Genomic DNA, 14447 nt, shown 5'->3' with positions numbered 1-14447 from the left:
GGCAGCCATTACGGCACTTTCCATTATCTTAATAAATAATCAGCTTCCGATTTAGTTTAACTTCATTTTTTAGGTAGAACGATTAATATTAAATAATAATATGTATATTTAATTTTTTTAATATATTATTATTATATATTATCTTTATAGTTATATTTTTATATTTAAATTATAATATTATTTATATTAATTAATAAACATTCTATTAACTGCATTGTTATTGTAATTTTTTAAGCTAATTTTTTTAAAGATTACTTTGTATTTGTGTACACAATTATAGGTTTATGAAATCATAGGTTTATATAAACAGTGTTTATTTTTTTTTATATAAGTAGAATTATTGTACCATTCATTTAAGATATAGTTTACTTGATGAACTACAAATCAAATTGAATTTATGAGATCCCTACCATTCACTTAAGATTATTTTATTCTTATTAATTAATACTTCATTAATACTACATGTCTACACCTTAAACCTTATAAGTAATAGGCGTGTGGATAAGGGTGCCGAGGGTACCTGAGTAGGTACCCTCAATCATTCGTCCAAAATTTCCAATTATTATATTTATAGTAATAATTTATATGTTTAAATTTTAAAAGTTTTAATCGTGCCTAACAAAAAGAATTTATAGTTAATCATGACTGTAGAAATTTTTTTGACATCGGAATTAAATTACTGTTCTCAGAATATTTTATTAAAGTTATTATATGATATTTTAATTAGCGAAATCAAGAATGAAATAAATATTCTCAAACATATGTCTGACTTATTTAATTCAGTGAATCTATACGTGAGAATTCAGACTGATTAAAATAAATTGGAAGGTTAGACATGTTTAACAATACGTAAGTACATCATGATATTATAATATGATCTAACATTAAAAATGTTTAGCACAATACTAGTCACAAGTTGTTTTAAGATATTTTCCGAATCAATCACAGATAAAATAAAGTATTATTATATAAAATATATTGGAATTTTATTATTAATATTTCCAGAACATGAAATAACGTAAAATTTAAATTGTAATGACATAATTGATGAATTTAGAAGTTGTATTTTTATTGAATGTAGTTTGTCATTAGGTATACATTTCCAGCACATTATTTATTAATATTAATTGTCATTATGTATCTTATTATAAAGAATAATTATATGTGGTTGCTATATTATATTATTACAATAAATAGAACAAAAATTATTTTAGACGTTTACAATGAACACCCCCGAACTAAAAAGTTCTCGCACGCCTATTTTTTCTAGCTACAGTATTAAGGATTATATAACATATTCATCAATATTCATTGTCCATTGATGTTACTTATAAATATTAATATTAATATTAATATTAAATTATTTAATAAATATTTTTTCTTATTAATACTTAAAAATAAATTTTTTTTTTTAATTAAACCTAATAGATTATTCTATTATTATTATTATTATTATTATTTATGTACGACTAGACTTAATTATATTTAATATACCTACTTATATTAATCAGGGCTGAGGAGAGATAACTTCTATAGTTTTTTTTTCAAATTTGTTTAGAAAGGTCGTATTTGAGCAATGTACAAATTTGTTTCATAATGCACAGATGTTATATTTGAAATTGTATTTTACTTATTTTATTGTTATTGTATATATAAACGTATATTTGAATATTAAATAAAATAAATTGAGAGTATATTGACAATTAGAACATTTTGATATTAAGTACAAATATTAAGTACTCTATTAATTTTCTAGTTTAAGTTAATTTTAAATCATACTAATTTATTATCAAATATGGTTTTTTGGCTTTGTCGAGCAATTTATTATTAACTTTTTATTATTTAATGTCTTTTGAATACGAGCACTATATATAAATAATTTATTACTAAAACAACTAGAAACCAGATTTTTTATTATTATTATTTTTATTATTTAGCAATAAAGAGGCTAATTTTGAATATCATTTTTGTATTTTAGCAAATGTTGCATAGGTTTCAGTATCTAGATAAGATATTATAAAACATAAGAATCTGTATAATATTGTTAGGACTGTTAAGAGAGAGACACTAGTTTCAATTTGTCGTTCAATATAAAATTAAAGATAGCCTATAAACAGTTTAGTTTCATATTCATATTTATGTGCGGAAGTTGTTTAACAAAATAAATTAATATTATTTTAAAATGAACGAGAAGAATACGATGAACAAGAAGTAATAAAATGGTTTTTCAAGTTTTTATTAATTAATAATTTTTTTCATATAAATATTTTAATTTAGGTGTTATATTTTATATATTAAATATGTAATATGCAATTTTAGAACTTATTTTTTACTTTTAAAATTCATGAGTGCATTTATACTTTAAAGTTTTTAAGTATAAGAAATTTAAAAGTCCTCAGCCCTACTTATGAGTAAATAAGAAATATGAAATACGAACTGATATAATATTATAAAAAACGCGTTTTATTGTAAAACCCAGAACTATTAAATTTATGAATATAGCTCATTTTTGTGAATATCACAGAAACGAGAAAACAGAAATTATATTTTTTTAAATTGGCAATGAATACATATTTATTTTTTGAATACGAGAAAATTGAACCACTGATAAAAACTGTATTATTTTAAGATTATTATAATAATTGGGTAGGTAGTGTGTGTTTAATTTTTATCTGTACTTAAGTACATTGAGAGCCTTTTAATTTAAATACTTTAACAATATTTACGGAGTTATATTTAATAATGACTGTGAAACATAATATTATATCAGCTTTTTGTAGTTTTTCAAATAATGTCAAATTGATAGTGACTGTATTTTTAATTAATTAAATTAAATTAAAATAAACCGATTATAGATATAATCAGAAAACTTATATTATCATTATATTATATTAGGTATTTGATTATACATATAGTTCTATGTATAATCAATGTTTATAGCTAATTGAAATGATTATTAACATTAATATTCCGTAATAATTGTTACTATTGTTGCTATATAAGTATAGTTAAAATGATTTTTTTTACCATTTTATCATTTAAATCATACTGTAAACATATTAGACTTGGTTATGTGGAAATACTAATATACATGTTCATTTTATTCATTGTTTTATATATAATATATTTTTGAACATATGAGTAAAACTTGAGGTAGGTATTGAATTGGTGGATTTTAATCATTTTGTAAATTTCAATAGGCATGGTTGGTATAGGTAAGCTAGGCACCTGCCTAGAGCGGCATTTTAGAAGGGGTGGCATTTTTAAAATTTACTCATACATTTTTTTTATTTCTATCGGTGTTATATATTTATACAAGGAAAATATTTTAAAACATTTATTTGCGATCAAATCTATCTCAAGACCAATTAGTAGGATTAGCCACTCTCTCTATTGAAAGCGAAATTGTTGAAGAATTAGACATGGATGAACTTATAGACAGAGCTTTGCTTCACTAAAAGCAAGAAAAGTCGGTTTTAAATGAAATTAAGTTTGTTTTATTTTATTTTATCAATATTATTATTATAATAATTTGTTTGATTTTTTAAGATTATTATAAAGGTTTAATAATTTGTAAGATTAAAAGTGAAAAATATTTTAAAAAGCAATAAATATATGAATATATTATGAATTCTTTAAATATAAATATGTGTACCTAATGAATTTATAATCAATTATATAACTGTACAAATATGACATTAAAATAGAAAATATATAAAAATAACCCGATAGTATCCCGTTTTACTTAATTACTTGCTATTTCTTTAAAACAAAAAATAATAATATTTTCCATGCAGGTAAAAATAATATATTTATTCAACATAAAAAAAATAGAGGGAGGGGCTAAGTTTAAATTAGAGCTTAATTTTTTTTAAGAGGCGGCAAAATTAGGTTTTGCCTAGTGCACTATTTTTGCTTGAGGCGGCTCTGTTAATAGGTAAGAGGAAAAAATTTTTATATTGTTCTTATAGATGGATTATTTAATTTTGGCGTTAAGACCAAAGAAGTAGTAGGTCAGTAGATAATTTAGAAACAGAGTAATAATTTGGAGTGTGTTTAATCTACCTACAATTAATTTATCAAGCATTGAGATTGCGACCGATCACTTATGATTATATTATTCTTATTAATTAATACTTATCATTAATACTACACGTCTACACCTTATAAGTTATAATAGGCGTGTGGATAAGGGTGCCGAGGGTACCTGAGTAGGTACCCTCAATCATTCGTCCAAAATTTCCAATTATTATATTTATAGTAATAATTTATATGTTTAAATTTTAAAAGTTTTAATCGTGCCTAACAAAAAGAATTTATAGTTAATCATGACTGTAGAAATTTTTTTGACATCGGAATTAAGACACTGTTCTCAGAATATTTTATCAAAGTTATTATATAATATTTTAATGAGCGAAATCAAGAATGAAATAAATATTCTCAAACATATGTCTGATGTATTTAATTCAGTGAATCTATACGTGAGAAATCAGACTAATTAAAATAAATCGGAAGATTAGACATGTTTAACAATACGTAAGTACATCATGATATTATAATATGTTCTAACATTAAAAATGTTTAGCACAATACCAGTCACAAGTTGTTTTAAGCTATTTTCCGAATCAATCACAGATAAAATAAAGTATTATTATATAAAATATATTGGAATTTTATTATTAATATTTCCAGAACATGAAATAACATAAAATTTAAATTGTAATGACATAATTGATGAATTTAGAAGTTGTATTTTTATTGAATGTAGTTTGTCATTAGGTATACATTTTCAGCACATTATTTATTAATATTAATTGTCATTATGTATCTTATTATAAAGAATAATTATATGTGGTTACTATATTATATTATTACAATAAATAGAACAAAAATTATTTTAGACGTTTACAATGAACACCCCCGAACTAAAAAGTTCTCGCACGCCTATTTTTTCTAGCTACAGTATTAAGGATTATATAACATATTCATCAATATTCATTGTCCATTGATGTTACTTATAAATAATAATATTAATATTAAATTATTTAATAAATATTTTTTCTTATTAATACTTAAATATAAATTATTTTTTTTAATTAAACCTAATAGATTATGCTATTATTATTATTATTATTATTATTATTTATATACGACTAGACTTAATTATATTTAATATACCTACTTATATTAATCAGGGCTGAGGAGAGATGACTTCTATAGTTTTTTTTTAAATTTGTTTAGAAAGGTCGTATTTGAGCAAAGTACAAATTTGTTTCATAATACACAGATGTTATATTTAAAATTGTATTTTACATATTTTATTGTTATTATACATAAACGTATATTTGAATATTATATAAAATAAATTAAGAGCATATTGATATTTAGAAAAAATTTTTATTTTTATTATTTTTCCTTTTTTTAGAAGTGATTTTACTTTTACAGTTAGATAGATTTGATTCTATACTAACAAAATAATTGACATCTGAATGAGTTTAATAAAGATATTTATATCTTTATGATATTCCACTTTTCCACTTTAAAAATTAAAAATCCCAGAATTTTATTGTTAAAACTGTGCTTTGTTAATAAGACGTCTTATTTGAAATAAATGAATGTTCTATTTGGGTATTAATTGAAGCAACTACGGATTCCCAAGGTGTCGCATTGGTTTTCTATTTTTTGAAAATTTATCTGTCGTTAGTTTTACATTTATATAAAATATATTAATTTTAATTGTATAGTTTTTTTTATTATCATACATTTTATTATTATTTTTAAGATGTTAACTCCTTTTTACCGAGCAATTAAGAGGCTTATTTTGAATATCATTTTTGTAATTTAGCAAATATTGAATAAGTTTCAGTACCTAGATATGATAATATAAAACAATAAAACATATGAATATATATAATATTGTTAGGACTGTTAAGAGACAGATACTCGTTTCAATTTGTCCTTTAAAGCAAAATTAATGATAATAAACAATTTAGTTTCATATTAGTACCTACTACCTACGTGTTAGTGTGCGGAAAAAGTTTTACAAAAAAAATGTATATTATTTTAAAATAAACGAGAAGAATACGATGAACAAGAAGTAATAAAATGGTTTTTCAAGTTTTTATTAATTAATAATTTATTTCATAGAAATATTTTAATTTAGGTGTTATATTTTATATACTAAATATGTAATATGTAATTTTAGAATTTTTTTTTTATTTTTAAAATGCATGATTGCATATATATTTTAAAGTTTTTAAGTATTAGAAATTTGAAAGTCCTCAGCCCTACTTATGAGTAAATAAGAAATATGAAATACGAACTGATATAATATTATAAAAAACGCGTTTTATTGTAAAACCCAGAACTATTTTAAATTTGTGAATATAGCTCATTTTTGTGAATATCACAGAAACGAGAAAACAGAATTTATATTTTTTTAAATTGGCAATGAATACATATTTATTTTTTGAATACGAGAAAATTGAACCACTGATAAAAACTGTATTATTTTAAGATTATTATAATAATTGGATAGGTAGTGTGTGTTTAATTTTTATCTGTACTTAAGTACATTGAGAGCCTTTTAATTTAAATACTTTAATAATATTTACGGAGTTATACTTAATAATAACTGTGAAACATAATATTATATCAGGTTTTTGTAGTTTTTCAAATAATGTCAAATTGATAGTGACTGTATTTTTAATTAATTAAATTAAATTAAAATAATCCGATTATAGATATAATCAGAAAACTTATATTATCATTATATTATATTAGGTATTTGATTATACATATAGTACTATGTATAATCAATGTTTATAGCTAATTGAAATGATTATCAACATTAATATTCCGTTATAATTGTTACTACCTATTCTTACTATACAAGTATAGTTAAAATGATTTTTTTTATCATTTTATCATTTGAATCATACTGCAAACATATTAAACTCGGTTATATGAAATACTAGTATTCTTGTTCATTTTATTCATAGTATTATTTTATATATTTTTGAACATATGAGTAAAACTTGAGGTAGGTATTTAATAAATTGGCGAGTTTAAATCATTTTGTAAATTTAATAGGTATTAGAAAACAATATTTATGTTGTTCTAACAGATGGATTATTAAAGTTTGACATTAAGACCAAAGAATTAGTAAGTCAGTAGATCATTTAGAAACGGAGTAACAATTTGTAACGTGTTTTATCTACCTACGGTTAATTTATCAAGCATTCCTCGAAAATTGTAAAAAAAAAAAAAAAAAAAAAACAAAATCAAAATAAAATAAAATACTTAGTGCATTATAATAAACGTAAAAGAAGAAAATCACACATGACCTAATCCTAATGTGATAATGTATAAATTATAATATAATATGCTTATCGTGACTCATTATAACATTAAATTTAGGTAGGTATAGCAAATCATAAATGTTGAATTTGCATTTTTTAGAGAAAGAAATACAAAATGTGCTAAAACATATAAAAAAAAAAAAACAAAACAAAAATCGTGCAGTGTAGGAATAAGCCAGTGATTTGCGTAAAAATATCGAAGAAAATCGTCTCAAGATATTCAAAAGTCGATTCGCAACAAGACTCCTATACAAATCGCAGGAAATATTAGAAAAAGTCGAATTTTTAATTAATGCTAGATTGCAAGACCACAATAGACGGCTTCGTCCGCTTCGGCTGATCTTCCACTTGTACTTGGCGTGATTGCCGTCCTAGTCTGTTGTACTGCTGACTATAGTAGTTGTAGCTCTGCAGACCGTTGCTGCTTTGCTGTTGACCATAATAGTTGTAGTTCTGCTGACCATTGCTGTATTGCTGCTGACCGTTGCTGTTTTGCTGCTGACCGTTGCTGTAATACTGCTGGATGCGTTGGCGGGTCCTGCGCACCAGAGGCCGAACGTTCTTAATTAACGTACCGACGGCGTCCAGCGTTTTGATAGGAATCTACAAAAATATATCATTATAATCGATGTGAATATCGAGCAACTCGTGTTCATGACCAAACAGTGTAATGTGTAATAATATGAGAGAGTATCATAACATTCCTAACCCATCAGTGTTTTATAAAGGAGTTTAGTATAGGCAACTTAAACGACATCTGAAATAAATAAGTTTAAAAATTAAATATTTCAATAAACCAAACTTGATGCTCCCGAGTCTCAACTTCTGTCGACTATTATGTGATTTCTCAATAATGTAAAAAAAAAAAAAACTCTAAATCATCGTGACGCACATTAGTGATTTTAGCATATTTTGAGTCGTGCCCGTCTTTATATTAATACTAATTGTTATTATTGCTCTAAAAGCGATCGAACTGCATTATCGTGTTTATGCGACAAAAAATAATGACGAAAGGACACGAAAATATAATAATATTATTATATTCTATTACACAACGATCGCTTAAAATGATACAATGTCAGAAACGATATATAGGTAGATACGAGTCTAATACATAATAATTATATTATTAGTCTGATTATATCTAAAAATTACTTATATCATGCAAATCTACAGTTTTCGACTAATTGATACCGATCATTTTCCACACATACTATATTGAGATCTCGGAAAAATCGCATTAGAATAGAAACCACGGAAAACAACTACCTATATTAATATATTACATATAAAAGACTTAAAGACATTATAACAAGTGTATGAAGTGTATGGTTGGAATTAAAAAATAATCGATTGATTTTTGACAATTCGAGTCAAGTTGAGATAATAGATAGAACCAATTTTAATAGAGTAGTGTTTACATGCTATAATCACAATAATATCCAAGTAATATAACTACGGGGTATTCGTTTATTTCTGCTGACAATTAGTAAGAGTGAAGAAAAAAGTCACTTATTACTGTTCATCGCGATTGAATTGCCCGTCCTGTAGGTTTCATTCGTCTTCACGTAATATAATAGAGCTTTTGATAGATCGATAAGACGATGTGATAATATTTCACGTACGGGACGATTTGAGATAATGATAACATGATAACATGGTTGTCCGACAAATGAAGTTATGTCCTTATCACAACGACCATTGAAAGTGCTAGAGCGAACTTCAGCTGTTTAACAAACTTTAAGCGCGCTCTATCAATATTATTATGAACTCGTATTTCATATATACAGCACAATTTCAATACTTTATTTTATATATATATATACACATTAAAATAACAAAACCTCAAGTGAAATAAAGTGAAAAACTTTCAGAGGTCATAAATATAAGTTTCCAAATATCAAATCAAAATATCTATTGAAACGGTATCATAATAATTATCTAGGTAAAGTATATATAACGGACGATAATAGATTCATCGCTAATTTCCGATCGGTATCGGACAAACCCATACAATATTAAACACGATATATATATATAATATATTAATAAATTATTATTAACGTTTTAAATCGCAGAACTACTCACCTGAAATATATTATCGATCACCACGTTACCCTGCTCGATGGGCGGCAACTGTCTTTTGACCAAGCACTTCTCGTCGGAATTGTCGCGGCCGATCTCAAGACCTGCCACGCCGATCCCAAATGTGACGTCCGCGATCACCTTGGTCATCAGGACGAGGACGGCCAGTACAATGAACGCCCGGACGGCCATGGTGCTGTTGTTATCGTGATAATGATAGCGTATGACTACGCGCCGCTTGGTCGAGTGAAAGACTTCGCACGACACGTACTTGGATGCTTTCAATAGAGCGTCGTCGTCTTGGTCGTCTTCGCCGTCTTCCGAATCGACCGAGGACGAGAATTCCGACGTGGACGACGAAAGTCGCGCTACGGGGTAACGGTGCTCGTGCGTTAACGGTGACGGCGGCGGCGATTCCGGCGAGTCTGGGATGTTCGGATCCGAGTTGATGTCTAGGTACGGTCTGTCGGGTTTGCGGGGCATGCATTTGCTGGGTATGCACATGATCGGATCGTTGGTCTGGCGAGTGGGGACCGACGACTTTACGTTACGTAAATCGCGAGCGTAGGGCGGGTCGGCGGCTGCGGCGGTTGCACAACTCTCGCGTTGGCGGAGGAGAAAACTGTGACCCGGCGGGATCCCACGCTATCGGTACAGCGGCGGCTACTCGACGCGTTTCGGTGGGGAGGGGAGGATTACTTAAGGCTGACCGCCACGATCTGGTTGCCCCCGAATGTGCTTAATATAGAATACGCCAGTACCAACAAGTGCAGTAAAATGGTCATCAATATGCACGGTCCAATAGTAAATTGCTCTCTGGAGATCAAGTAGACCAAAGTCATCGCCAAAATGCCAAGCATTTATCCGTTTGGGACCAGACCAGTCGCCCGACAATGTGTACCTACCTCGAAACCGTGAGGTGATTGCACAACGACCGTTATTATTATGACGTATACGATGTTTTTGTTGTTGTTGTTGTTGTTGTTTTGGAAGTGGGTCCTTTACTGGTCTGGTTCGTTCGCTGCCCCGCGTGGGAAAGACGACCGCGGGTACGGGTTATTAACCACGCACCCACTCTTCGATCTCCGACTGTATAATATTATAATATATTAAATAGTTACGCAATACGTAATAGCGCGAATGTAATAAACGCATCTGCGTCGTCTCGAAATACCGAAATCGCGGTTACGCGGCCGTACGGTTATGCAAACGAAGGCGTTTGATGATGATTGTGACTCGACGAATGTTTGCGTAGGTCGCTTATTCGGACGAGGAGGCGAGCGGATCTGTGCGAAACACTGTTTTCGCGGAAGCTTTGTCTATTCTACCGTATGGTATGTACTACAAAACTACCAAGCGCTAAGCTACTCGAGTGCGCGAACGGTTAGGTGCGTCTGAACGGGCGTCGAGAGTCTGCAGGACTGTCGATCGAACGGTAAGTTCGTAACGCCCGGCCGGGCGCGATTCCCGGGCCGCGCCCAGGTTTTCCCGGCTCGCTGCGCTTGCGTTTGCCACCCGCATCCGTTAGGTACAAGCGGGGCACGACAGGTCTGCGCAGATGCGATCCGCGAGCTCGTAAATTTCCGGGAAACTTTCACCCGACGGGATGAAAAAACGGTGGCGAAGCGGTGTGTCCGCGGGGTCGAGGCACCGCCGTCGAAGGCGAATGTGCCGGGTTGACTTGATCGCGGCGAGGCGAATGAAATAGAAAGGGGTGGGTGAGAGTTTGGCGGTGGTGGCGACACGACTTGCTGATCGATCAAGCTCGGCGTTGACTTATGGATGGGCCGGCGGGTACGCGACAACGGCGAGGTGAGCAGTTGGAAAACGGCGACCCTGGAATATATTATTACTGCGCAGCGGGTTGACGAGCTTTCCCGGGAGAAAGTTGATTATGTTTCGTGGAAGGATATTATTGACGTTTGGCAGAATATTATAAAATGAAAAGTCGTACAAAATAAAACTCTGTGAAATGTTTCTACTAGCGTTTATACAACGAGTAGCTTATGAAAATAAAGTATTTATAATTAATAAATACATATTATACTAATGTATATTTTACTGTAGGCGTAATTTATTGAATACTTGTTATAAGTTATTAAAAAAAAAAAATTATCTTGCACATTTATTTTAACGATCATTAATTTTAAAAATTCCAAAAGTATAAAATAAAATAGGTATCGGTATTTTACATAGTTAAAAATAATATACATCTTAAAATTGAATGCAAATGCAATACTAGATAATAACCTATATTATATAAGTAGTATAAGTTACCACCGTATATATACGCTGAATTCAAAATTCATGTACCTATAATATTATATCGATTCAAAAATTTAAAATATATTGTCATTAAAGAATATATATATTATACGTTTACTGTAAAATATATTTTAAATAATAATTTAATTTAATTGTCAAAATAAAATTTTGAATACTATAAAAACATATAATAGACATTTATATAATAAATATAAAATAGTAATAGTAGTAATATTGCATTACTTACTAATATTATAGTATGACGAATTATTGATAATAATTTAGCTGCATATCTTTATATTGTGTTATTTAACCATATAATGACTTTATACATAATACTACATTATATATATATAAAAAAAAATTTCTAATAATATATATTTAGTGATGTGTGAGAAAAATATATTGCATTTATATAATTTAATTTGCATTTTAAGGTGTGAATTCGTAGTCCAAAACATAAACATATGTTTAAAAAAAATAATACACACACACACACACACACACACACATATATATATATATATATATATAATATATATATATATATATGTATAGATTCTCCTGTCCAATGTACTCGTAAATATAATATATATGACTACTAATTAATAATTTTATTAGATATGACGCATATTATATACACTATCGCTTCTCAAACTTGGCGGAATTATTTCCACGTTAACATTTTTTCCAAATTGTACTTAAATATTGTTTTTTCGATTTACATTAGCGATTGTCAATTAAAAACTCACACGTCATGGTTTATGCGAATAAGTGCAAACCACCGGTAGTAGAACATTTCGTTTTTTGTAATTTTCGCAAACAACCAAACAATTGAAAGTTGATTATTTACATCAAAATAAATAATATTATACAGCAAATTGTTTGTATGTTCTACACACCCCTGAGCTGTCATCAACCCGATCGATAAAGCAACCCCATATTGTTACCATGGCTACGGAGGGGTTACGACTGACGGATACTTGATGCTTCTTCGAAATGAACTCAACGCAATATTATATTATGTTGTGAAATAATAACCTTTTTAGAATGTTAAGTCGTAAATTTGAAAAAAATATTTAACCTGTTGCAATACATCTCTTTCACATAATATAATATTGTATTGTTATAATGTGATGTATATGTATATCATGTCGTAGACCATATGGAAAAATAGTTTTTTTTTGCATGCGGTAGACCGTTTGCGAATTATTTATTACTTTTCCGAATAGCCACCTGTTTTTAGGCTTAAGGATAACAGCAATCAGGCCGTTAAACTACTTATTATATAGGTACTAATTTTAATGTACAAAAGTACAATACTAAAAGTACATTATTACTAGTACAAAACAGAAAAACAAAAGAATTATAATATGTAAATTGTACTTATAATATATATTTAGTGAAGTCGTATTTTATTGTAATGAAATTATTGACTATTTTATAAATTTATATTTTCCATATTACAACTGAAAGAATAATAGCCAAACGAGCACTATTTTGCAGTCGAGAAAAAAATGTACTGTGTAGCGCAATATGCCACGAAAAAATAACGTGCAAAATAAAAAAAACACACACACACACACATCATTGTAAAATCAATACATTCATCACTCCGTTCAGAATCTAATAGTATACCATTTTTATCAGAATAATATAAATCGTGGAAATTACTCATTAAAACACTATTTGGATGTAGCAAAGAAAACATGTTTTGCATACAAAATCTTAGCCCTGTTATTAACTCTCACTCTTCAAACAATTTTTGTTTTTTGTGGTAAATCTATAACGACTTACAGAAGATATTTGAAATTTTCATCAAAAGGTTAGGTTAAAATGCACGGTATCATTTTTGAGTTATTTACAGGTTTGAAAAATATTCAATGTGTGAATATGTTTGAATATTTAATGCAAGATCTCTTGCCTATTTATATTTTGTTATAAAATTTACTATATGCAATGATATTAAGTAGGTAGACATCTCAAGTTTGATTTTTTGTTCATTTTATCTGAGATTATTTTTCCGCCTTCAAAGTATACCTTCCTCTCGAGCAATTTCCCGCCGGTACTCCTCAAAACTGGCTCTAAGCTGTATACCTACAATAAAACTGAAAAAAACAATTGGAATTGGAATTTATTTCCGTAATAAAGAAATATTATCATTATTATTATTATTATTATAAGCATGAAGACTATTTTTTTTATATGGCAAACGATATATATTACGATTTATGACCAACTATAAAAGGTTTACTATAGAAATAGAGCGTTATTTATCTATACACTTAGCTTATTGAATAAAATCTATAAACTATAAATATATAACAGTTGTGTAGTGAATTTATATATTTATAAACATGCGACGCCATTCAATTTAATATACGTATTTTACTTTACTTTATTGACATTTACGATACTGTGTACTCGTATATTACGCTATCGCAAGCAGTGATGTTGTCCAGAAATTAGTCGAGGAAAAGGGTCCCACTGAACTTTAATACATATATATATATATATGTACATATAAAGTGACAACGTCACTATACTTGCGATAATGTACACATTGTATATGTGTGTGTATATTAATGTACTATGGTATATTGGTATTTTATAAGACCATAAAAACAAATTCGATGTCATCCATAAACTATAAAAAGACTAAAGAGGAGCAAAAGCCTTTAAATACTCTTCTCATCGGCTATGCCACAACAATAATCAATAGTGAAAAATATTAAT

At 28.3% G+C, this 14447-nt stretch overlaps 1 protein-coding gene across 1 annotated transcript; it reads right to left on the bottom strand.

Moving 5' to 3' along the window:
- Positions 1–7289: 7289 nt before the first annotated feature.
- LOC114119181 (uncharacterized) lies at positions 7290–10865 on the bottom strand. The gene is made up of 2 exons (XM_027980673.2): positions 9450–10865; positions 7290–7964 (listed from the first exon to the last, which is right to left on the bottom strand). Exons 1-2 carry the CDS (start codon positions 9948–9950, stop codon positions 7647–7649), a joined length of 819 nt encoding a protein of 272 aa, XP_027836474.2. The 5' UTR covers positions 9951–10865; the 3' UTR covers positions 7290–7646.
- Between the last annotated feature and the right edge of the window lie 3582 nt (positions 10866–14447).

This window comes from Aphis gossypii, chromosome X, assembly GCF_020184175.1.
Source record: "Aphis gossypii isolate Hap1 chromosome X, ASM2018417v2, whole genome shotgun sequence".
NCBI lineage: Eukaryota > Metazoa > Arthropoda > Insecta > Hemiptera > Aphididae > Aphis > Aphis gossypii.
Note: the sequence above shows the minus strand (reverse complement) of the source record. Positions and strands in the feature narration are given on the sequence as shown.